Here is a 26,841-nt window from a genome sequence, read left to right as displayed (position 1 = left end):
CTCATTTCAAATGTGGTAAACTGCGTTTTTGTTATAGATAAACTATTTTGGATTTTTGAAGTGGGGATGCATCAACTCAGTGGGAATTCTGCTAAAATGCTTGTAAAATACAGTTCATGAAAGCAAACATGATCTGTGTAACTAATATCACATTGTTTATTAAATGACTTGAAATGACTTGAAACATTAATAGTAGGACTTGTGACTCGACTTGAGACTTGTTGGTGTTGACTTGTGACTCGACTTGGGACTTGAGTGCTTTTGACTTGGGACTTGACTCGGACTTGAGGACAAAGACTTGGGACTTGACTCGGACTTGCAAAACAATGACTTGGTCCCACCTCTGCAAATTAGCCAAAAAAGCTAGCTTGTTGGTTAAATACTAGCTAAACTTCAAAATAGCCTAAAATTCCTCAGTAAACTAAAATAGATAAAGTGTTAGCATGTAGCTAAAATATTAGGTAAACTCAATTTAAAAAAAAATTACTATAAAAGAGGAAAACATGAATATATTCAAAGACTTGTTGCCAGACTTTGGTCCTGATGTCTTCTTCAGTACAGTATTTTAATATCTGTCGACTGATAACCACAGACACAGTGATTATAACTTGATCAAAACGTGCAGCAGGAAAACCTCAAAAACTGCTCTGGTTTACAAACAAAGGCTAATTTTCTGTGTCTTTGACAAACATCCAAGAGCATCCAGAAGGCCTACAAGTACTTAGACCAAAGTTGCATCAATGCGCTCCCATAGGTGACATTTCAAAAACTAGTTGATGAGAAAACCTGATCAGCTGACTTCCAAGAAAGCAGCCCTCCAAAGAAGACACTAACAGTGTCTGCAAGGGTTTGGATGACTGTCAGTGGAACTGACAGGAGAACGCTTTAGCTTTGTAATCAAATTACTCCTCAGATTTCTGATTAAAACATCTATTAAAATGTTTCATATCAGGTGCAGATAAGGCTTTTCTGAGAAATGAACATGAGGGATATAAACTTCATTTTCTGCTAATCCTTTTCACACACAGTCCTTCCTCTTCCTCTCTGGCTGTTGGAAGGATCAGTGGCTTTATCTCAGTGTCAGCTTAACTCCATTGTTGAGCTCTCTGAACAACATCTCACCTGGTGCATGTCCATCTGGATTCTATTGATCTCAAGTCGTTTTTCCAATTTCACAGAGAGGTCAGAGTTCAGTGTCAACCACAGCAGCCACGCCTGCCATCCTGCTTGGGAGGTTTTCTCAAGCAACAACTTTCAGGTGAACATCAAACCAACTCCAAGCGCTCCCTAAAGATCCATCGGAGGAGCAGCAGAACCTGTTCTGGATACTTTTACTTTTCATGAAGGCCCAGCTTTGCTGCTTCCCTCCACCGCTACAGCTGATCTTAGAGCTTCGTGACGGTTTTTGTCAGAGAGCCAAACTCTCTCTGGTCTGAAGTTTCTCTGCTGAACATTCGCGTCCTGAAGCGTTTGAGGTTGTAGCTTCATAGACTGCTATAAACTGTCACTCTTTCCAGGCGTGAAATGGAGCGGTCAAAGACTGCGATGCTCTCAGGGGCCGTCGCTGCCTGACACTCTGATGCATCGACTCACATTCACAGTGTCTCTGACAAAATTCCCTCTCAAGCTGTAAACATGCAGGCAGAACATTTGTGTCAGAGGGGAATAGCTGCTGCATTTAGACGGAGTCTGTTAAACTAGATTATGACATCTCCACAACAGAAAAACTAACTCTTGTGTGCTAAAAGGAAAATAGTTTTCAGGCTTGGCCCCACCTGTAAGACCTTCTTTTTGATTGGCTCAGGAGTTCAGGAGAAATCCTTGACTGTTCCTGCAACCTGAGGCTCCGGAAAATACGAATAAATACGAACATTTCAAGATGTTTATTTATGACTCCACTGTGTTCTGATGATGAAAATGTGGATGGTTTATTCAAATATTACATTCAAACATTTTTTTTTGTTCAAAATTGTTCAACCACGATGCATTGTGGTCTATATCTGCTAATCTAGTAAGCATCCATGCACGTTAGTTTTCCGCAAGGACTTCTGGGAAATTTCAAGCCCCCCTCAATTTTGGATTTAGTAGATTCGGACAGCAGTAGAAAATGTTGAACGCACTAAATAGTGATTAGGGGGAATTCGGACTCAACCTGGGTGTATTTTATTTAGAAATGAACTTGTATGTGCTGCTGTTAAAAGTAAAAAATAAAAATAATAAACAAAATAATAAGGTTGTTTTACGTTTTGCTATAATTCAATTATTCAATTTTTTTTTTATTTTTTTTTTAAAGCTACATTTAATCTATTTCTTTTTTTCACCACAAATAAAAAATTCTAAATGGCAAAGTGGGACTTGGTGGCTCTCACTGCATTATGGTCCTTAAGACACAGGTCCAAACGGCTCTTTTAGCGTTAAAGGTTGCAGACCGCTGGTATAAGAGAACTGGACTGAGTGACCCCTCCCCCATGGTGTTCCAAACAGGAAGTACCTGCTGGCTCCAATGAGCCAAAATCCCAGGGACTTCTATGAGAAATAAACATTTATCATGAAGTCATACTAAGAAAATCCTGATCTGATAAATCTTTTTAACATTTTAATAATCATGAGTTTTTTTCAAGACATTTCTCTGTATTTCAAGATGTTTTAAGTAATAAACTGTTACGTTCCCAACCGAGGGGAAGGGAGAAAAGGTGTAACATAAAAAAAGAAAACCCAGACTGGAGCACTGAGGTAGTGTGCAGCTTTTTAATTGGCTGTTAGCTGCAAAATTAACATAAATAGAATTTCAACAAAAGAAAACAAGGGTTAAATCTATACAAAACAGGAACATAAATTCTCTCCACATGAGAGTCATAGACTGAGACCCACCAGGTCTATAAAATATGCTTACACACACAGACTTTCACCAGTTTTTGACACAGGCTCTCAACAGTAAGCTCCACACCAAAGTCCACAAGAAAGAGGACTGGAACTTAAAGTTGGAGTTTCACCATGGGAAAGCTGACCACCAGAAAGGGTGTTACAAAAGCTGCCGATGTTTGATGGGGAAGTCAGCTCTTTTAAGCAGGTGTGGATTGTCAGTCATTGGTCCTCAGCTGATGGCTTGATGAGGATCCGGGTGTAGTTGGGCGGGTCCACACTCTGCAGAGCTGCAGCTCTCAGCTCAGAGACCTAAAGAAAGAAAACTCACATGCACACCAACTCATTCACCAAAAACTCAAGCACACAACCAGACAAACCATACACAAAGAGTGCCGGATACACCAGGGCCGTAACATAAACTGACCAATCAGAGGCCTCAAACAAAGCATGTGGTGCCCCTCCCCCGTGCCTCCATCAAAACAAGCTTACGATCTATTGGTGAGAGTGGTTACCATAGAAACAGTGACTTAGATCGACGTGGACCAATCACCATTTACTGATGTTGTCTGGCTCTAACATGGCGTCACCCGCATCACAAAAAATGACTTCTCAATGGATCATTTGGTTGGAGCCAGAAGTAAACAATTTCTTTGGATGACATCACACTCACGTTGTCTAGTTCACAGATCCAGTCAATGGAAGAAATGCCAAAAATCAGGATATTACTTAAGGATCTGCTCTGGTCGGTCTGCTCTGAACCTAATCCATGTCCAGGTCACCACTGGAGTCTCCGCAAGTTAATAAGATGTTTACAACTCTGAGAATAAACCAGATAGACCTTTAATAAACGACATTTATGGAGCTTTAAAAGTTCATCGTCAACTGCACACCAGTAAATTAGATGATGGACAACACATTTAAAAATGTCAGTATTTCAGATTTCTGTAATATTGTGTATTTATATACTTTACAGCTGAGCCCCCTCACACATGCTCAGTAGAATTCACTCTCCAGCTCCTATTGTGATAGACAAATGTGAGAAGACTGTTTATTTAGAGCTCAAAACTAATTTTCTAGTCTTTTTAAACCCAAATTGTTCTGACCTAAAGTCAGTGAATCCAGAATGTTGTGCAGAAGATGAAGCTGAAACCCTTCTAATGCAAAGGGTTAAAAGTAGAGAGCCCACAATCAGAAATCCTAATCAGAAATGAAACTGTTAGCAGACGAACAAATGAGTCGCTCTTTTCTTTCTCTATCAGCAGCGGTCAGAGCGGGGGCGGGGGGCGATTCTGCTCCGCTTTCCACAAATTACTTTCATTTTTCAATTATACAAAATCCTCCCAAAGCCTTAAGCTGGAATAGAAATAGCTTTTCAGAAATCATGTGGCATAAAAAACGATTCAGTCCTCCGAACACGCCTCTGCTGTTATTTGGGTTTTTTAATGGTTGTTTGTGTGTTTGTGCAGTGACACAATCATTTCATTAGTTTCATAATTATTCCGTTTATCTCTGGAAACTCTCACAGCTTTCACCGACAGTGAAACAGACGTAAGAAAGAGGTGGAACAGGCTCAAAATGATTACAATTTATAACAGTAAACGGTGGGAGACAAGCAAACTAGAAGATGCATTTTTGCAGACGAAGAGGAAGACCTCCACACTATGAGAGCATGACTGAAGAAGAGGGTTCTCCTTCAAATCAGCGGCTCTTCAAACAATTCTTTCAAACTTCATTACTTTTCTTCCAGAGTTATTGCTTTAATGGCTGCAGTGAGATTTACCACCACCTAGCAGGTACGATAAAAGCAGCAACCTCAGCTGCTCAGAAGAAAAACTGAATTTCTCAACATATCTTAAAAACTTTAAGGGCTTGATAAATAAGATTAGTGAATGTGTAAAAGAAGACTTTTGCAGCGAGGTGTTAAGATACTGAACCCCCAAAGCAGAGGTGTCAAACTCAACCGCACAGGGGCCAAAACAGGATAAACATTGATTGAACACACTGAAACTAAAGGTTTTAAACCTTAAAAATATAACATTTTAACTGTCAATATATATATAGACCTTGGTGATAGCAGCAAATATATTTATATACACATTTTTCTTTTTTTATTTCAGTTTTTAGAAAACATTTTTTTTAAATACTATATCCGTTAGTAACCAGATTTTTTTTTCTTTAAAAATTGAAGTAAAAAAGTCTGGTTACTAACTGGTGTGTACCAGTTGGAAACTAGAAAAACATTTTTTTTCCTTCAATTATTAAAAGAAAAAAAGTGTAACTTCAATATTTTCTTTCTTTTTTTTTAATGTCCCTTCAGAGGCTCCATAGTTAGGAGAGTAATGTGGTTTGCTGTGTCTTCCTGAATGTCATTGGAACATAAAAAATAAAAAAAAATGCTTTTATGCTCGGCCAAAAAACACCAAAATATTTTGGTGAGGAAAAGAACATTCATTATAATTATGCTTATTGTTCTTTGATTTGGTGAAGCAGTCACAGGTTTTGGTGTTTTTGGTTGGTGTTGAGTTCTGGCTCACGATTGGTTGCAGCTGTTTTCAATTTATGATTTGCATTTCATGTAGTTAAAGTTTTAAAATGTTCTTAGCATTTATTTTCACAACAGAGGACATGTATTGAATATTTTAACCCTATAACACCAAACACATTATATTTGATACATGAGTTTGTCTGCTCTCAACAGGACAAGTGTGATTTTTTTTCCTGAAAAACCTGATGTATACAATCAGATATATGCAGTGTACAGATGATCCAACAGGGGGCAGTAATTCACTCAGTAGAGGGGCTTCAAGTGACACTACAAGGCTGCCATGTTTCAGGGGTTTTGAAGAGGAACTTTGCAAAATTTGAAAAGCTTTCCATAATAAAAGCATTATAATTTGTAGAGAAATATAAAATGGAACAGTTATTGGGTTGATGAAATGTGAAAAACAATTAAAGTTTCATAAACTGTGTTTTAGTAAAACCAGGGTGATACAGCAGAGATTTAAGACCATGTAACCCTAAATCTGTCAACCGTCATTTTACTGTAATCCTCATCATAAATAACATCAATCAACATATATATTTTTTGATATATTTAGAAACATAATTTGGTACATTTGGAGTAAAAACTAGAAGCGTGGGTTTCTAGGTGGCCTAGCGGGTAAACTCCCGCGCTAGCAATCGAGAGGTTGCCGGTTCAATCCCCACAGGGTGCTTATTTGTTGCAGGGCTGCACGGTGGCGCAAGTGGTTAGCGCTCTCGCCTCACAGCGAGAAGGCCCTGGTTCGAATCCCGGCTGGGACCTTTCTGTGTGGAGTTTGCATGTTCTCCCCGTGCATGCGTGGGTTTTCACCGGGGACTCCGGCTTCCTCCCACCGTCCAAAAACATGCTTCATAGGTTAATTGGTGACTCTAAATTGCCCCTAGGTGTGAATGGGAGAGTGGATGGGTGTGTGATTGTGGCCCTGCGACAGACTGGCGACCTGTCCAGGGTGTACCCCGCCTTCGCCCATCAGTAGCCGGGATAGGCTCCGGCACCCCCGCGACCCCGAAAGGGACAAAGCGGTCAAGAAGATGGATGGATGGACTAGAAGCGTGACTTGCTGTATTATGATGATTGATGACTAGTTTGGTCATTATTTCTTGTAATTGCCATGTAGACACATACAGGATGTTATTGGGAGGTGCTGATCTTTTTGTTATGCCGTCTCCACTCACAAGTTCAACTACAGATCACTAATAACGATTTCACAATAGAAAAAATAGAGTTGGAGTGGGAATTTATTTAAACCTTAATACAAAAAGACCAATGAATTCAACCAAAGCCTCTTTCAGTTTCTACTGTCTGTATATTTTGTTCATGTTTTTGTTTCAGTTTTCACTCTGTTGTTGAGGCAGACTGCTGCATTTTCTTTTTCTTTAGCAGTTTCAGTTTTGAACAGGAAATGCATTTATCCTTTCTCTTGTATCAAACAGAGAAATGTAATGGAACTCTGTAGCTGTATGTAGAAAATATTGATATTTAGATCTAATTGATGCTCTGAAGAATGAGAATGCATAAAGATGTACTTTGTTGATTCTAAAGCCAAAACATAAAAACATTCCCATAAAATTGTGAGTTTTCTGCTTCATCTTCTTTAACTTCAGTTTCTAGTGGAGCTGGAGATCATGCTGCATTAGTGCCACAACTCTGTGTGATTACAAATAATTATTCTTCATTATGTGTATTGATAATGAGCTATAATGTGCTTGTGCATTTAAGCTGTCTGCTGAAAGGGGTTTCCAGAACAGAAATTATTTGATATAATATTTTTTTAAGATTAAAAAAATGTCACCTGCTGTCCTGAGAAGATGCTGCTTGTTTATAAAACACGAATATTTTCTTCTCTGAGAGGAAGAAATGGATCTCCTGCAGAAACTCACCACCCCGTAGGCGACCGTGTCGCTGTAGGACCGCAGCTCTGGGTAGATGTTGGCGAGGAACCAGCTAAACGGTCGACATCGGAGTCTGGACCGGAGGGCTTTTCTCTGGGAAACGTCTCCGATGTCGATTCCTGAGTTCTGGAAGAGGAAATAAACACAACAGAGCTTTCTTAGAGTTTAAGCGCCCCGCTGGAACCTTACAACCTCCAGCGGAGCAATAAGTACAATGAGCTTCAACCTTCTGATCTGCATTGTTGCAATAAATCTGGAATAACAAGAGCGGCTTCAGGGCCTGCAGCTCCTTCTAAATCTGCTGCACACTCTGAATGACTGAGTAGACGGCAGAACAGCAGCATGAAGCAGTCAAACCAGCTGAATTCTGTTGGTTAAAAATCATTGTTTCATCACAGGAAAATCACAAACATGAACACATTAAGGTTCTAGATTCTCTTTACAAGAAATGTCTCAATTCCACATCTTTGGAGAAGACAATATTATTAGAAAAAAAATCAATCTGTGCTGAAGGACAGGATTAGAAGCAACGCTCCGCGGTTTGTAGAAAACAGTAATCAAGTAGCCCATGAATACTGAAAAGAGCAGAAACCCTGCAGTGGTAACAACACACTTTCCAAGCGAGGGAGCTGAAGCATGGAGACAGGAGGAGCAGACGAGTCAGAAGAGGTGAGTCATTACTGGAGGAGAATGGCACAGACCAGGTCTGCTCCTATATGTGCCTAATTACTTCTGTGTCTTTTTCCTGAACTGTGTTGAGGACAGAGGACTGCAGTTATGAGGCTATGAACCCTGCATGAAACACATGGAGTGTACAAAGTTGTGTACATTGAAGATTAAAGTTTCTTCATTCAAACAAAAAAAAAACCCTCTTCTAGATCAAAGCTAAACCTTGTTTTTCTGTGCTTGGATGTTGTGTGCAGCCTTAATGCATCAGAGAACACGGACAGACGATGGACGGCGGCGGCTCTCTGTGACCGTCTGAGTGTCAACATGTGAGTCTTTAGTTAGTTTTGTGTTGAGGTGCTTATTAGCTCTGCTCTCTGCACAGCAGGAGTCAGACTCCAAACATCCAGTTTCTCTCTGATTGTTTAACAGTGGAAACCTTTTCTTTTCTCCATGAAATGTTTAGGTTTTTGTCACGTTTAAATTCCACTTTTAAGTCATTTTTCTGTTCATTAACTTTAATTATGATCACAGAGTTAAACAGTAAACAGAAGATCATAGGACAACATGGAATAATGTAAACATGGCACTGAAGGTTATTGCAGAAAATAAAGACTACAGTGATATAAATGCAGTTATAGTTCATTGAATGTAACTTCATATTTTAAATTCTCCAATGAAAATTCATTTTTTTAAGGTTGAACGTGAGCTATCATAATCAGACATGAGGGGGTCAGGGGCGGGGCTACTCAGCTCAGCTCCAAAAGCCACGCCCCCTCAGAGGAAATTTTGGAAGCAGAGGCTTCAGACCAACATGAAACATGGCTTTTCAAGACATTTAGGTTGTGGGATTTTAGCTAAAAACGTCATAATCATAATTAAAACACTATTAAGAATGTTTTTTTTTAAATAAAAAAAATAATTATGGGGGGACTTTAGAGGTTTAATTGACAAATGTTTATAACACACAAAGACATCTGAGTAAATACAATTTCATTCTTATTTATTAGCTGTAATCAGGTCTCTAAATTATTATTTTTTTGGTTACTAGCCAGGTGGCCGGTATCCAAAGTCTACCAGCCAAATTAGATGAATACTAGAAGAACAATTCAATGGAAAAATAATTTGTGTATTTCAAAGCAAAACAGTCATTACTTTTATTTATAAAGTTTCAGGTAATGATTATTGTCGCACAAAAGCAAAACACTAATGATTATTAAAGTGCCGCCTTATGTCAGGTTTTTCCACATAAAAATTTGAATCAAAACACACTTTTGATCTCAACATTTTTATGAACCCATACCTTTCCTTCATATACAACCATTATAGAGGGAAATGTTGGAGAAGTAAATATTAACCAGTGTGAACTGTTTACTTTTGTTTGTGACTCAATCCCGACGGCAATATTGGGCACAAATCAGCAAAGTCCATGGGTGACCCTTAGGGACGCTCACATTGTGGGTGTAGTCGGTTTATCAAGATATTTTTAAAAATTACTTTTGATATTATTTTTTATGGAAGCGTGAAATGAAAAAAAGACCTCCCCTTTTTTAAAGAATTCAATACACTTCCTTAAAGAGTAAAACTGGTGATAAAAACTGAAATAATGACTTTAAAGTTACTGTACAAACCAGCACACTCCCACCTCCATGTTCCAGTCTGTCAGCTTAAGTCCAGATGCTTTTGGACAAACATTTTCCAGAAAGTTCCTCTTCCATCTCATCAGAATCTTTGAGGTTTGTGGATCATCCAGATGTTCGTCTGGGTTCATCAGGGTCGTTCTCCTGTAAATGTCTCATGGAGATCATGTATGAAGGATCTCACGGAGTCTGGAGTCATAAAGCTGCAGAAACGGAGTGACTCTTTCAGACTCGAACATGTCATAAACTCCTGCTAGTGACAGATTTCTTTAGATGGGGTCTTGAAGAGTTTCCTCTGGAGATCATTTGTTGAAATCATTTTTAGGACAGTAATCCAGCCTGAGTGTGGCTTGAGAAGCTGAACTCCCTTTTCCAGGTCATGTGCTTTATCAGACAATATTCAAGCTGGAACTAGTGGGTAATGTCGCTTTTTCACATACAAGGAGGCAGATTTGAGCCACTTTTTCATTCCAGAGTAAATAAAATGATTATCTTTGCATCTATTGTGACACAGAAATCCTTTTCTGTGATGTTAGACGGGGTTTGTTGATCAGATCATGTTAGGGCCGCAGCATTGTGCCTTTGTAAGATAAAGAAAAAGATGCTAGCCTTGCATTGGTAAGAGCTTTGGAGGCTTTTAAAGCCGAACAAAAGAGAAATGTTGCATAACTGTCCAGAGTGTACCCTGCCTCTGGCCTCTGACAGCTGGGATGGGCTCCAGTGATCCTCTGACCCCCCCACAGGATGAAGCGGGTTTAGAAGATGGATGGATGTTTGGTGACAGAGGGACAAAAGTGCAGACGCTCTGCTGTTTTGTCAGGCTTTGCAGCAACAGTGACATGCTGCAGGAGATCATTTCTGCACAACTACAGCCAGGGCTGCTTCTTGGCCTGATAAGTGACCCCATGCAAAATGTTAAAGTCTCACTCCAATCATCTCTTGACCTGTTTTCAAAGCATTCCCAGTGGTCTTTTAAATATGATTATGGATGTTTTTAGTCAAAATATAAAAACTTCTCATTTTCAGGACATAGTTTCTGCAGTTTCTGCTAGCTTACACCCTCTTAAAGTGTATTTGTCACTTTGTCTTCTACTTCTGATTTACAACAATTTGAATAAAAAATACTCAGAAATGCAATTTTAAGCTTAATATTATTTACATGTCATCATAATAACATCACAAGAATATTTTAAAAACACCCAAAACCCAATTTTCATCAGTGAGGAGTTCTACTTTTTCCATCTATGATGGAGGAACTCTTAATTCTTTTAAAATCCTATGGAATTTTCAAATATTAATCCATATTGAAATATTCATTCCTTCATCCTCTAAACGTGAGTGTTTCTGTTCAGGGTCACAGGGTTGCTGGAGCCTACCCAGCTCCTGAAGGATGAAGGCAGAGAACATTCTGGTCACATGACCATCACAGAGACAGACAACCACACGCCCTCACAGTCACACCTCAGGACAATTCAGAGACAATACTAAGATGATAGGTGCTCTCTTATTGCAGGCTTGTTTATGTATATGTAACAGCAATCAACTTTAAATCAGCACTTTAAATTATTTTGTAAATAATAAGGCTAAATTGGCCCTAACAGACTCTGGACCTGTTCAGGGTGAACGCTGAAAGCAGCTGGGATAGGCTCCAGCAACCATGTGACCCTGAAAGGGATTCAGAAGATGGACGGATGGACGAATAAAGCTAAATTGTGAAAATTAAATTAAAAAATTAAAAAGGTTGTTTAGTTGCGCATCTGGCTCATTAAATAAAAGGGAGAACAAGGAGACTGCAAACAAAGATGACAGAAATCCAGTCAATGTCAAAGACAGACTTCCTTTAAGACTCGGTCAAGTCATTTATCACATTTAGCTGAATCTGACATAAAGAACCACGACATGATGAACTTTTTCATCCTCACATTAATCACGGCCGTTCTAATGGCTTTAAACAGCAGAACTAATAGGTTAGAGGGAACATTCGCATGTTTGATCCACACATTTCCATCTGATGGTTTTCTTGACTTCTCAGGTGTGAAAGTTTACCTGAACTCTATTTTGGACCAAACCAGAGAACTCTGGTCCTCCTGAGAACAAGGGTCTCTGTTCACTTGCAGATGGACTCGGGTGTGAATGCAGACGGACCTCTAATGAGTGTACCAGTTCTACGGTCCATTCCAGCTCGTCATCCTGATTCCAGCTTGTCTCACTTCTTAATAATGAAATACCTTTTCTGGGGACCCATTTCTTAAAAATTCCTTTATATATAATGTTTATGCTATTTAATAGCAAAACGAGTGACTTTTGAAGGACATGTTTAGTCTGTTTCTACGGTGCAGCAGAATGACCTCGTTTGACCACATGACAAGAGGTTAACGTCATTGATTGGATAAAACCTCCAGATGGACGCACATAACACACGAGTCACACTTCCATGACCGTATGAAGCCATTCAGAGACTAGCATGCTCCTCCCCTCCTGATATCCAGCCGGGTGTGGAACCAGTTGTTTACTCACTTGACTATGTATGTGTATGCAGACAGGGAACGCCCTGCTGGGATATATTCTGCATCATTTTACTGCTCACTAGTTGGTCAGTAATCCATGCTGCTCGACACCTGCAGATCCAGACAAGTTTGATATTCCTTTAATACCAACTATTTATTAACTTTTTAATAAATAGATCATTGTGGCGGCAGTGGTGCAGTGGTAGGGCGGTCGACTCCTGATCAGAAGTGAGCGGGTTCGACTCCGCCTTGCCCGCCCATGTGTCGAAGTGTCCTTGGGCAAGACACTGAACCCCGAATTGCCTCTGGTGGGAGGTTGGCGCCAGTGTTCGGTAGCGGAGCCACCACCAGTGTGTGAATGTGTGTGTGAATGGGTGAATGGGTCTGTGACTGTGAAGCGCTTTGGGCCCTCGAAGGAGGGTAGAAAGCGCTATACAAGTATACACCATTTACCATTTACCATTTTTCTAAACAAGGTTTGTGTATCTCACTTCCTCCTCAACCAACTCAGGGAGGCTAGAGGAGGCCTACCTCAACAATTTAGGGCAGGGTGTCAAACTCAAGGGGGCAAGGGGCCAAAATCCAAATTTTTAAAACCTTAAAACTGTAAATTTTTAACATTATTATGAACTAGATATATAGCATTACCTGTGATAATTCTAGTGTGAATGCTGGAAGCTGAATTTGGCTGCTGAAGATGCTAATGCTGATAGCTGAGGATGTTGAAATGTATAGCTGAAAATGTTGAAGCTGATAGCTAGCTAAAATATTAGCTAAATGCCAAATTAGCCTAAAAAACAAAAAAAAAAAAAAATTATGTTAGCCTAAAGGTTAGCCAAAACAGCTAGCATGTAGCTGAAAAAAATGGCTATGCAAAATATCCTAAAAAACTGAAAAAAGCCAAAATTAGCCAAAACAGATTGAGTGTAAATATTAGCCTAACTCCAAAAGAGCCAAGAAAGAAAAACCTAAATTAACCAAAAACGCTAGCATGTAGCTGAAATGTTAGCTAAACTCAAAAACAGCCAAAAAAATCTTAGTAATGCCAAAATAGTCCAAAAAGCTAGCATGACAATTTTTAAAACTTTAAAGCATAACTTTTTAACCCAATTATGAATAATACAAAGGCAGGAATATTATTCCAGAATAAATCAACTTAAGCCTTAAATAATTTTCAACATTTTACTCTCCATAAAAGTATATTTTGCCAAAATGTAGTTAGAAATAAGGGCAAGATAACATTGCGCCGTCAGTAAGAATAAAATAAAATGATCTGGAGGACCGGATGTGGTCCTAGAGCCTTGACTTTAACAAATGTGATTCAAGGGGTCATCCGGGATGAGGAAGTAGTTTTTGGGTGGGTACCAGTATCTTTTCCATAGCGTGACCAGAGTCTGGACTCACACCATAAAAGGTAAGCAGAGACTTGAAATTCTGCACATTTATTTACTTAGCCTAAATTTACCTCAAAACTTTAAATTTTCAAATATTTAAAAAAACATTGCTTTCATTCTTGTAATATCTCTCCTTAAATTAAAGTTGCTGCGGGGAAATTAAACAGACTTTTTTGAAGAGGTGTTTTTAATTGCTGTGTTTTTGGTTACCTGCACATGTAAACATATCCGTTCAGCACACAGAGGAAAAAAGAACCGAGTGAGTGAGGAGAGTTTACCTGCAGAGGAACGTTCCAGGCCATGTAGACGTGGCTCCTGTACTGGTCCATCCAAACCTCCGCCACCCTCAGGGCGTTCCGGCGAACGTGAGCCGTCAGGTTTTCTGTGTAAGGTTTGAGGGCGCGTTCGATGTGGGCGATCCTGGAGCAAGGCAGGACCTCCACGCTGCCCCCACACTGCCACACCTGTTCCCACAGGAGACATGAAACAGTCTGCTATTCATTCGGACAGCAAACCAGCAGAGAAGATCTTCTGTACAGAGGAATCTGAAGCCGGACTACAACAGCTATCAGCTTCAGCAACTTCAGCTATCAATTTCAGTATCTTCAGTTATCAGCACTAGCATCTTCAGCTTACAGCATTCACACTAGCATTATCACAGGTAATGCTACAAATCTAGTTTTTAGTTAGTTTAAAGCTAATGATGGTTAAGATGGCTAAGCTACAAGGAGGAAAACATCAAACCTTCAAGGGTTCATGGTTTATTACCGACCAGAACTGATGACTGGGCAGAAACCCCACATGGAGTGTGTTTCTAGTAAGGCCAACTATGCTACTAGTAAAACATTTTTGAAAACTTTTTCAAAACCAAAAAAAACAAAAAAAATGGTTGAGAGAGCTGAAAAATGTAGGCCATGAAAAGTTGAATTTGAGGTCAAATGTTTATCTTCTTGGCTCCTTCTGTTGATTCTGTCAAACTAAGTTATGTTGACTAGAAAATGTATTTCAAGAAAGTCTGTTTCATGTTTTCGGTTTAAGTGAAATAAAAGATGTTATTTTACTTTTGGATTTTTCCATTTTTTTCTTATGGGCAGTTTCATGCAGTTTTTGTGTTCAGTATTTTTGATCTGTTTTTGGCCCTTGGATCTTGGATCTTTGGGGTGTAATAGTCTGGTTCTTCAGCAGTCGTGGTCACATTTCCTGTCTTTCACCCTTTTGTTTCCATCTGAGTTTGAATCCTGTCAGGTTTCTTGTTCATCATATTGGAGTTTTGTTTTTGCCAATATTCAATGAATGTTTTTTTTTATTCCAAATAATTAAATTCCAGAGTTTTCTGACTGACAAATTCATATAGAAAGTAATTTAAATTTATTGTGCCTAAAATTGAGACTATTTAAAGAATAGAATCTGCTCAAAGCTTCTTTGGGCTACGTTAATGAAAACGACTGCCACTGCGTGTTGGGGAAACATTGGAAGAATCTTCAAGATTTGATGCTGCTGCACAATTTTTTGAAAACTGTTGGAGTGGTAATGAATGTAGACGGAGAAAGTCAGGTGTGCAGAATGGCTCACTTTATAAATACCCGAGTTACCGGGCAGCTGCCGGCACTTGATGTGGATGGCCGCTGTGTGGAGACATTTACATCGTAAACATCGTTGTTGTAAAACTTCCTAAAACATCCAGCCGCCGCGCAACATAAAAATGCGACTGTCGCTTCCCGATTACAAATGCTGCCGCGCAACCACCTGCTGAATTTTCCCTAAAAACTTACATTTAGGTCACAGCGTAATGGCATTTTGGGAATTGTGACCGGTACGGTATGGTCCGGTTCGATCCGGTATTTTGTGCGTTTCCATAGTAAAATGAACCCATTAAACAGTTCCGACCCCGTCCATTGTAGGTCCATATAAAAATAGAACGTGATGGTTGGGGTGGAGTCGCTGTAGCCACCTGCTGATTGGCAGAAAGCACCCTAATTCTGATGTGTAAAAACAACTTTATCAAACTAAAATGTGAACAGATTTGATTTCATTCTTGTTTACGTATTTGTTTGTAAATATATTTAATTTACACTTTATTATCTTGAAGAAATACAAGGAATCTGGAAAACTTCACCTGCACTGTTGAGTATCAGTTATTTATCTCTGAGTCACACGGTGGAAGTTTTGGATAAAGATGTTCTGATCCATTCTAGGTCAGTGAATCGGATTGTTCTAAATGAAACAAAATCAACTATCGTATCGTCAACCACTAATTGGGAAATGAATTGCTAAAACCCAATTTCTAAAGCAATGATGTTTCTGCCTTTTAAATGGACTGGTTGTCTCGTAGTCAGATCCAGGTGTAGTCTTGGCCTGGTTCAGATCTGGACCTGGTCTGGTCTAGGTTAGGTCTTGTTCTGGTCCATGGCCTCTGATGGTCTTCTTGTTTTGGTGGGTGTGAATGTTCCCCCTGGTGGTTTCCAGACCGTTGCAGCATCAGCTCCATGAAAACTGACCTCTTGTGTTGATTGCAGCTGAAGCTCATCTCTTCATTTCACATGTGAGACACTCAGAGCTCTGATGAGATCTGAAGTGACATTTCGGCCTCATTAGTCTCACCTTTATCACATGGCATTTGAAGAAGTGGATTCTGCAGGAGTTTTACTGAAACTCGAGCTTTCACCTCTCAGCAGCCTTCAGGGAGAAACTAAACGTCTGTCTGTCTGCAGCGACGTGTCTGAACTCCTTCAGTGTCTCTGCTCTATTTTGAGGTGAAGCTGCCAGTTCTTGGCTGATAATTTAGTTTTCGGATTGTTTTTCTTAAATTTTTCCTGAAGTCTTTTCAGACAAACACTCCCATGGATCCGCCTGCAGTCTTCTGACAGAAGACGTCTTCAGAAAGAGGACGTTTCTCCACAGAGCCGAGCAAAAGTGACACGTCTAACAGAAACTATAGCAGCCAAAGCAGAAATGTGAAGTTAGAGTCACAAAGGATTTCCTAGTCAAAGAGAGTTACAGATATATGCTTATTTCCATGACAACTGCTCCAAAAAAGAACAACAAGCGGCTTGAAAATGTAGTGAAGTGCTGAACAATGCAGATGATTTGAAAAGAAACACATCGTCTTTGTTCTGCTGTGCTCTCCGTGTGTTTGTGCACTAATCCATCCAAACAGACTCCTTCAAACATTCGTCCAGAGTAAAAACAAAGCGCTAGAGCGATGGCTGGATGCCCAAGCAGCAGCAAAAATATCGAATCTGGAGTTCATGCATGACACTTTCAGAAATGTGCAAGTCCAAGAACAGAAACCGATTATTCAGAGAAAGAGAAAAGGGTTGCCATCCTCTCATCTCTGACAGGACAGGCCGAGGTCACGTCCTGCTACCCAGCAGCCTGACAGAACGTTATTTATAACACTGAGAAGCTGCACTTCATGTGTCAGGAGTTTACACTGCACTAGCAGAACCTTTACAACCCACAAGTCTGTTCCTGTCTTTAACTTTAGCTGAAACAAATGTCCCCCTGAATTTAAAACCATGAAGCTCCTAAAGGGACATTGAAGTAAATTTAATTAAAAAATTTAGGGGAAAAAAGTTATTTTTTCAAAAATTGAAGTTAAAATAAAATCTGTTTACTATCTGGTGCACACCAGTTAGTAGCCTGAAACATTTTTTTAAGCAAAAAAGAAAAAAAAGATTCTGGTTAGTAAATGGTGCACACCAGATTGTAACTGACACGCACCAGGTAGTAACTTGGGTGCACACCAGATGGTGACTAGCTCACACCAGATAGTAACTGGTGCACACCAGATAGTAACATGCACACACCAGTAAGTAACTTGAGCACACAAGATAATAACTGGTGTGCACTAGATAGTAACTGCCGCACATCAGATGGTAACTGGTGTGCACTAGATAGTAAATTAGGCCCACCAGAAAGTAGGTGGCGCGCACCACATGGTGACTAGCTCACATCAGATAGTAACTGGAAAGCCCCAGTTGCTAACCAGAACTTTTTTTTAACTTTGATTTCCCTTTATGGACTCCGTATAAAACAGTGCCTGTAGTGACACAAACTCATAAAAATGTAGCGTGGAACTGCAGGAGGTGAACTTTCAAGAACCTTTCCCACTCCTGCAACAGCAGCACAACAGAAACACAAAGAATCACCAAACTGAGGCAAAGAAAGAAGAAAGATATACCGATCTCCCACTCCTGATAATAACCCACGCCTCTGCTAGCTATAAAGAGGACAGGAATAGAACAAAATAGATTTTTTTTTCTGATTAAACCTACAGCTGAACCCAACAGATGATTAATAATTTAGAGTAAAGGAGCACCCTTGAGATGTACGTGCAGAACTGATTCTGTCAAAATATGACAATTCATTTGCATCGTGTCCGTTGTGAAGGAGGAGGCCTCTGCAGCCGCTTCACACGATCCAAGCTCTGACTTCTGCGGGACTCTGGGAAGATATCAGAGGAGGAAGCAGCTCTTTGATGGAGGTCCATACTAATCAGATGCACGGGATGTGCTTTAGTACAATCATTTCTTCTTCTTCTTATTCACATGGAGATCTATTGGAGATCCATTGATTCAACATTTCTTGGCAAGTTGCTGTATCTGATTATTGGAAAGTGTGATGGGTAGAAAATGTTTTTTGTTGATTTTCTTTCAAAGTTCTAACAGGAATGATTTATTTACAGATTTATTTTCCTTATTTTTGTGCTTTTGGGCTAATGGCTCATTGTGTTTAGGTCATGTTTAGCATTTTTTGCAGCCCCTCCCCATCTGTAATGAGCACTCCTGGTTCAAGTTTATGTTCAACCAGGTGTTTCTTTTCACGAGTCTCTAGTGTATGTGAGTCCGGGGTTTTCTGTTGGAGTCTCTGATTTGTCATCTTTTACTTCATGTTTACTTTTTTGTTTATCACGTTTAAGCTCATTTACTGAAGTGGAAATCACTTCCATCAAGCCACTTGTACGGTGGCCCTGAAGTGCAAATCACATTAACAAATCACTTGACACAAAAACCTTTTAAATATCGCAGCGAAGTAAAAAAAAAAAATGGAACAAATATTACATTTTAGAAATGAAAACTAAAACTAGAAAATAAAAACTTTCAGCAAACAAAATTAAATGACACATTTCAAAAATCACACTGACAATTAAAAAGCTAAACACATAATTAATTGAAAATATATTTCAGAAATCAAAACTAAATTTAAGAACCCAAAACTAAAAAAAAGGAAAAATTTCTGAAAAGAAAATAACAAATTTCGAAGATGACAACAATAAAAAGAAAATAAAATAAAAGCAAATAATAAGAAAAAAAACCTTACATTTGGGAAATCAAAACAACAATTTTGTGATTTTTAAAAATATTTCCATCCATTTTTTTTTGCTGAGAAGTGTATCAGTGGGCGTTTTTACGACTGACAGCCTCAGCCGATTAAGTCAACTGTCTTTATCTTTTTAAAGGGTTTGATTAAATGTTTCCTTCCTGCTCTCTAATGTTTGAAGTTACTCACTAATCTCCTATTTTTACCAGTTTTGAGTGATTTTGGATTCACCTGCTTTTTGTTCTCTCTTTATTCTTCTGTTCTTAACACATATGCCAGCGATTTTTTTCCCTTCTCCCTAATTAGTTGGTCACTTTTATCAGCAGTTAACAAAAAAATCCTCTTTTGATCTATTTTAAAAGCATCTCCAGTGGTCTTTTAATGATGATTACGCCATTTTGGGGGCAAATCAAACATTTCTAAGCAGGAGTTCATTAGAAACTCACGTGTATTGTAGGCGGGGCTGTTGGCAAGGAGTAGGCCTACCCTCATTTCCCATCAACCCTGTGTTTAGGTTTACACTCTCACCAGCTGGCATTCAGCCCCACACAACCCCCAAGTTAAAATTACTAGTGCAACATAAATGGCGAACAATATCAGAACTATCCAGCCATCCGGTTTTGATCCAGATTCCAGGTCAGACAAGGAAAACAAAGACGTTCATGGATCTATTGGTCTGTAAATTTGATTGCATCAGAACGGAGCGGAGCAGGAAGTTTGTGTCCTGCCGACAGCACAACGAGTAACAAGCAAAAACTGCATTTTTTCATCTGACCATTTGAATGAAGAAATACTCAGAAATGTAGTTTGATTCTTATCAAAAATGCAACAAAAACATGTCAAAAACACACTTTTCTGTCTTTTAAGTTCAGTTAAAACAGTTTTGACACCATTCTGATAATCCACCTGTTCAGGATACAGGTGAAGCCGATTGTGAAGTGGTTCAGAAAAGTGCTGTAAATGTGGATGTTTCTCCTCCAGGAAGACCAGCTGTTTGCAGCTTCACGGTTCACGCCACGTTCAGTCGCCCCTGCTGCTAACTGCAGCAGGTGTCTCTCCAGTGGAGCCCCACACAAAACAAATACATGATGAGCATTGGCTAACAGCTAAACTTTGAAAGGCTAAATGTTCAGAGGAAGAGTGTTCCAAGGCCATGTGAGGCAGAGATTTGACCTCCAAGTCTTTAGGAAACGGCTTTTCAGGAGCAACAGAAAAGCAGATCTCCAGGTGGATGAGTGCAAAGCTGAGCTCTTTGTTTGTGTGATCTAATTGTCTGTAAAGTGAAAATTTGAAAGACAATGTAAACCTTTTAGATTGACCAGAAAATGTGAGGTCTCCTTGGGTTTGAATGGGAGGAAGTCAGCAAAGTGATGTTTTGTTTTCAGAAGATGATCAGAGTGAATTATGGGAACAGCTCCATCAAGCCATTGATGCACCTTTTGTTCTGTGGTTATTCCTGAATTCCCCTGCAGTGATCAGTGGTCTGACATCAGGTACAGTCACACAACCATCAACACACACCTAGGGACACTTAGGTTGGATCTGAATTTCTTCCCTCTCCCAACATTTATCCCTCCAAGGGGACAGATATGGAAAAATGATGGTTGTGTCTGAATCCCCCCCTAGTCACTATATGGTGCTTTCGCCATTTTCTAGTGCTGTCCGAATCTACTTGAACTTCTGTGTTTCACACCACTACAGCTTCAATTGCCCCTACAGGGAGGGATAGGGTAGAAATTCTGATTTGGTCAATTAGAGTACCCAATTAACTAGGGATGTAACAATTCAGTCAAGCCACGATTCACAGTTTTAAAGTCACAATATAGATTTTTTTTCCGATTTTTGTTTCTCAACACAATGAATTAAAGGTATTTTAAGATCAAGATTGTTTTCTTTTTCCCTCTTAAATCAAACTGTCTGTTTTCCAACTTACAGAAATAGATTCAATACAAATAAACAACTATACATAATTAATGATTTTTTTTATTTTGAATTGAAAGAAAAAACTATATAGAACATTGAAATGATCACAAATCCTTTCATACTCAGTTCATGTTACGCTCCATGTGTGACAGACCGCTCCGCACCCGCTCGGCACCCCCACCCCATGGGGGCACTCGGCGCAAACGCGTATGTGATGACCGTTCACGAGGAGCTTGAAGGTGTAACACACAACAGCTGGGTCCCTTTAGATTGTTTGAATGGGTTGGGACTTGATTAGCCAATCACGCGGGGTCCTGGGATCAGCTGCATGAGCCTGTCAGCGATACAGGGAAGCGGCTGCAGGACTACTGGGCGGTTGATCGGTGTTGTCAATTAGACAATCTGACTTTACGTCAGTTTCACCTCGGGACTGGTGAGTGAAGGCGATGTTAGCATTAGCATTGTATATGTTGTGTGAGCGCTCTGTTTGTTTTTTCTTTTGTTACGTAAACGCTGTTTTATGGGCCGCTCTAGGCCAGGTTCCGAGTAGAGGAGAGATCCCGGTTGGCGAGCTACCAGGCTTGGAGGCCCAAGAGTTGGATCATTGAACGGTTTATCGGGACGGACCTTCTCTCTACTGACCAACACTGCCGCTGTTGGCGAGGAACGTTGCTGTGATCTCACGCAAGTGAACTGTATCGGGAAAAAACAGAACTGATTTACTCTCTTGATTGTATTGTTGTGCACTGCTGTAAATATTTTCTTTTGTAAATACAAAGCTTGATATCACAACAGTGTCAATTCGTTTCACTGCACACCCAGCTCCTGCAGCCGAACCTATTCTTTTGAAATTTAATCTAGTTCAATAATTTCCTTAATTCATTTTGGCTATTGCTTAACGAAGTGCTACAAAGAGAAAAAAAAGACTGAATGCTAAAGAGAAGCAGAAGGGAAACAGTCGTGAAGCTGCGTCGTCTCTCATGACTGTTGTCACTGTAGATCGGTCAAAGTTGAAGTAAAGTTGTGATGACAATGTAAAGTTGCAGAGTGAGGAACAAATCTCAGCTTTGCTTGAATTTGTGTTAATAGTTGCGATCGCAAAATTAAGAAATGTTTCACATATATGTGAAACTTTAAATCCGAAGGAGCTGCGGGAATTTCCTAGGAGGGAAGCGCAGCCCCTCCACTATGCACACGCAGAGGCAAGAGCGCACACACTCACAGCGAGCCTACATGGAGAAATGTCATCCGCTCTGCATTTCTAAATTGAGGGACAGGCCGAGACAAACAGATTTTTTAATTTTCTGCGCCGATGAACATGTTGATGACTTTGAATTGGTTTTTAATCAATTTACCAAGTATCGTTACATCCTTACAATAAACTCACTAAACATGTTTTGGACCATGGGAGGAAGCCAAAGTGCTCGGAGAAAACCCACTCCTACACCGGGAGAACATGCAAACTCCACACAAAAAGGTCCCAGCCGGGATTCAAACCAGGGACGTCTCACTGTGAGGTGAGAGCGCTAATTACTGTACAGCCTGAGCAGAGATCCGTTTATCCATTATCTATCTTCCTCTGCTTCATCCGGGACCGGATCTCAAGGGCAGCAGTCTAAGCAAAGATCTCCAGACTTCCCTCTACTCGGTCACTTCCTCCAGCTCCTCTGGAGGGACCCCGAGGTGTTCCCAGGCCAGCCGAGAAACATAGTCTCTCCAGCTTGTCCTGGGTCTTCCCCGTGTTTATACTAATAGAAATGTAAATGCAACTAAATGATGAAAACCTTTACTTTATTCTTTATCACCAGAGCAGATCATTCAGAGCTTTATCTAGTGTTCATTATCACTTCATTTGATCACAAGGATTTGGTTACCACTCTGAACACCCCCCACCTCCTCACCCCCTCCCATCCAAGGCCAGTTATGACAACAACAATAATGTAGTTCTGTCTGTTCCATGGAGCTGGGATGTGATGTTACTGTTGGAGTTTCAGCAGCAGCTCCGTTTGTGTGAGTCAGACCAAATGAGTAATGAGAGTGACTGATACAGCTCTCATTCTGTCAAAGGAAAGGTCATTTGTCTATTTTTGCGGCGGGTAAAGAACACTTCAGACTGAGCAGGGACGCCGACAGCCCAGTCCCACGCAGAACCAGAATTTACCGTTCAATTCGGAGTTTTTACTGCATGAAAAATAAACTGCATTTAATAAAAACTCGGAGCAGCCTCACCCTGATGCCCAGCTCCACATTTTCTCCACCGTAAATTTCCATTCCCTCGTCCAGCAGCCCGATCTCCTCGAAGTACTTCCTGTCTACCACAAAGCAGCCGATCAGAGCAGGGCTCCTGGAACAGAGAGGAGAGGTTGGTCATGAAAAGAGTCCAGAAACTAACAAAACTCATCACCCACATGTGTTTCATGCATCAAGACTTCACAATAAACAGGAAAATACCTGTAAAATGAAATGACTACAGACTACAATATTCAAATATTCAGTGAACAGCACAGCAGAAGTGTGGGAGAACTTGACATCCACTCTGTGACTCGCAACTCAACTTTATAACCTTCAGCTCATGGAGATGTACAGCTATATTGCAGTTTTCTCTTGAAACTTTTTCCAGTGCATGAATCAATTTTTACCTGAGGTAGCCTAAAAATTCTTCCTGACAAATAAAAAAAGTTTGTGAGCCCAAACCACCATCACTCCACCTCAGTACCAAGAGAAACACTGCTTTCTTTCTGCTAGATCTGAGCTGTGGAAGTTTCCTTCCAGTTCAGACTTTTAAAGATCTTGAGGCTTAAAGGGTCACCAAACAGGGAAGTTGGAGGCTGACTCCGCCCACAGCTGAAATGAGAAAATCCAGTCAGAGGGGTGGAGCTTAAGAACAGAACTGTTATCATTACTGGAGCTGCAGATTATGACGTCAGACCTCTGAAATGACGTGGGACTGACCATTGACCAATCATGAAATTCAACTGTAATACCTCAATTCCGCCTGTAGAGGGAAGCAGACAGATGGTTTTAAACTATATTTTAAGAATTAAAAAATAATTAAAATAATTAAGAAGTTAATTTTAGTTAGTCAAAAATTTGGCAATGACAGCCCCTTTAAAGCGCCATTTATAGAGGTGAACAGACAAAAAAGTTAATTTAGGGTTTGGTTATCCTTTAAAGACCCACTCAGATGAACATGGTGCTTTTAGTGTTTTTAACATGTTCTTTTGGAGGACATATATAAATAAAATTATAATCAAAACTGCATTTCTGAGTATTTCTTTACTCAAATCATTGTGAATCAGGAGCAGATGAAAAGATGCCCCTTAAAATATCTAGTAGGTGTGAAGTCAGTGGTCTCCGCTCCATTCCGATGCTTCCACTTGCAGACAGAAGCTGCGTCTCCATGACACATTTGCACAAAACTTTATCAAAATTCTAGGAATTAAAAAAAATCACAGCTTCAAAATTACACTGTTTCCATTCAATCATAATGTTGCAATAAAGCACAAACCAACAAGTAATATTTTTTAATTGATTCACTAAAAGGGGCATTTGGGTGACGTCACAGCTCTGTCTGGGGGACTCCATTCAAGTTTCTGTCACGGCTCTCGCACTCATGAGACTTCAGGCTCCAAGCTGCGAAAGTGCGTCTGCAGATGAAGAGGAAATGGTGGAGCTGCACGATTCCGTATGACTGATGAATTTCTAAAGAGCTGTGACGCTGTGGAACCTCTTGATGCGCCCGCTGTGCAGCGCACAGGACACACACTTCTTAACAAGAAGCGCATTAATTTCCAAAAGTGTTTCCATTACAGTTTTGCGAAAAATGTCTATTTCGATACATCCCAAAACCACCTCCTCTAAGCACAAAAACTTTTTTTCGAAAAATGCCAGTTTTTTCCAAATTGTGGAGCTTCCATTTGGAGAATTTAGTATCAAAATTCTAGTTTGCGAAATTTCAGAGTAAATGGAAACGCGACTAAATAGATCCACGAACGTCTTTGTTTTCCTCGTCTGAGCTGGAATCTGGATCTAAACTGTACGACTGGATAGCTCTGATGTTACTCGCCATTCTGTTGTTGCACCATTTACATTAGGATGGGTTGTGAGAGGCTGTAAGCTAGCAGGAGAGCAAACGTAAACTGAGAGCTCTCAGCAGTAAAATTCAGATGAACTGCTGCTCTGATGAAACTCTGTCCTGAAAACGATTTTGGCTAAAAAAATGAAAAGATTACTGGGAACACTTTTACAATATATCTAAAGATGATTGGATACTTTGAGCAGCTAAGCTGTCACTCGCTAATTACTCTAGGGAAAAGACACTTTTATCCAAGGGACTCAAAAATAGTAAAGTAGGTTTTTTAAATTTAATTTTGCCATCCATCAGTTCCCATTCGTCTGGGGGTAGCATTCATAGTCTGGAGGACTACCTCAGTCCTACCTCAGCTGCTTCACTCACTTAGCTGCATGAAGTCAGAAGGAGCGCATCATCTGCAAACAGCAGTCGGGGTTCTGAGGCTCTGAAAGCTTTACCTTCTCTCTTTTTATCTAGTTTTGCTTTTATTCAGTCCACATTAGGGTGTTAACTGAGGCCCAGAAGAAGCCCAGGGGGTGTTTGGAACTCTCTGAAGTGCTTCCATGGGCTGACCTTGGGGGTAACTTGGCGGGATGCCTATTCTTGAGATGTATGTATAACTGACTTTAGCAGTTCTGAATCTTTTTTCCTCTCTTTAAAAACTTAATTAATAGTAAATGTTGCATTCAAGTTGTCTGCTCTCGCAGCTACTTGCAGGTTGAAGTGCAGACAGAATCGGTCCGATGAGAACGGTTCGTTTTATCATGGCGTGTTAACCCAGGAACGCTTCGGGGCACAAACTACCCAAACGACCGCTTTCACCAGCGTTTGATTTGCCCTTCGAGCAAGATTGGAATCCTTATTTTTACTGCTTGAAAGAAGCAGCTCTTCTGCTTTCACAGAAGCAGAATACTGGCCTGTGGTGAGTTCCAATCTGGGAATAAATCCCTGAAAATCTTTTAGTCTCTTCCACAAACATGCACATCTTTGATGGCAAAGCATGCCATGATGAATCTCTACGCCGCATTATACTTACAAATGAACCTGTTGTCGGAATGATGCTCTGCTTAACACAACAAATTCAGGACATGGGGGGTGGCGGTGTATCAACTTCAAACTGAATCAACAGGAGTGAAAATATCTCTCATTAGTATTCCTGCTGTCAGTCCCACACATCGCTCCTTATCGATATGAGATACAGCACTGCAGCAGAAACAGCTTGTTTGGTGAATTTTTATTCCCTGGGCGGTGCGTGAACTGGCAACCAGCCAGACGCTCTGAAGCCCCAAAATGCTCACACAATCAATGCCCCCCCATCCACCCCTCCCTCCACTGGCTTTGAATGCATTAGGATCTGTGCAGAACGAATACACAACCAGACCTTCTCCTGTGTGTGCATGCGAGTGTGCAGGAGATGAAAGGGCTACGCAATGTTTATGACATGGAATAAATTATGCACATTCATTGGAGCAATGCTCCTCATCAATATTAAGCCAGGGGGGAGGTGGGAGGGAGAGGGTGTAAATTAATATTTGAAGCAGCTTTGAGAACCACAGAGCCTCGCTCTCTGGAATTCTGGACATGTTTAAGCGGGAACGTTTGGAAGGAATTATTTTAAATTAAAAAGTATAAATGTTTTTATGCATTATCCACAGGTCACCCTGCCCTGGACGTTTGACTTTTCCCGTGTCTGACTCACCGCTTCCCTTCATCAGCCCCATCAGGAGCAGCAGGTGTTGGGTTACAGTAAAAGTAGGATCTGGGAAACCCTCTTCCACTTTTTTATTTAAAAGTAATACAAACACAGGACAGTGGGTCCTCGGTTTCCTTCAAGAAGACAAAAACAGTGTCCAGCAAAAGTTCAGAGACTCGATGAAGGTGATGGGATTAAACTCCTGGTCACCCTTTTTTTATTAACAAAGAACATCAAATTTAAGCAGTTTGGGCTAAAATGAAATCTCTTCTGTCAAGAAAAACCAGAACAACTCAAATGAATTTAAAGAAACACTAGAAAAATT

General features: G+C 40.2%; 1 protein-coding gene across 2 annotated transcripts in view; it reads right to left on the bottom strand.

The window, feature by feature from the left end:
- The window catches only part of galnt18a (UDP-N-acetyl-alpha-D-galactosamine:polypeptide N-acetylgalactosaminyltransferase 18a), a 166,337-nt gene that overhangs the window by 41,942 nt on the left and 97,554 nt on the right, over nucleotides 1-26,841 (bottom strand). For both annotated transcript variants that reach the window (XM_024264210.2, XM_024264211.2), the window contains exons 6-8: nucleotides 22,981-23,095; nucleotides 13,785-13,970; nucleotides 7,288-7,425 (exon numbers count right to left, since the gene is read on the bottom strand). In XM_024264210.2, coding sequence (XP_024119978.1) covers nucleotides 7,288-7,425; nucleotides 13,785-13,970; nucleotides 22,981-23,095 — 439 coding nt within the window. The remainder of the gene's footprint in view (nucleotides 1-7,287; nucleotides 7,426-13,784; nucleotides 13,971-22,980; nucleotides 23,096-26,841) is intronic.

This window comes from Oryzias melastigma, linkage group LG6, assembly GCF_002922805.2.
Source record: "Oryzias melastigma strain HK-1 linkage group LG6, ASM292280v2, whole genome shotgun sequence".
NCBI lineage: Eukaryota > Metazoa > Chordata > Actinopteri > Beloniformes > Adrianichthyidae > Oryzias > Oryzias melastigma.
The sequence above is the reverse complement of the archived record's forward strand: the minus strand, read 5'-3'. Positions and strand labels throughout refer to the sequence as shown.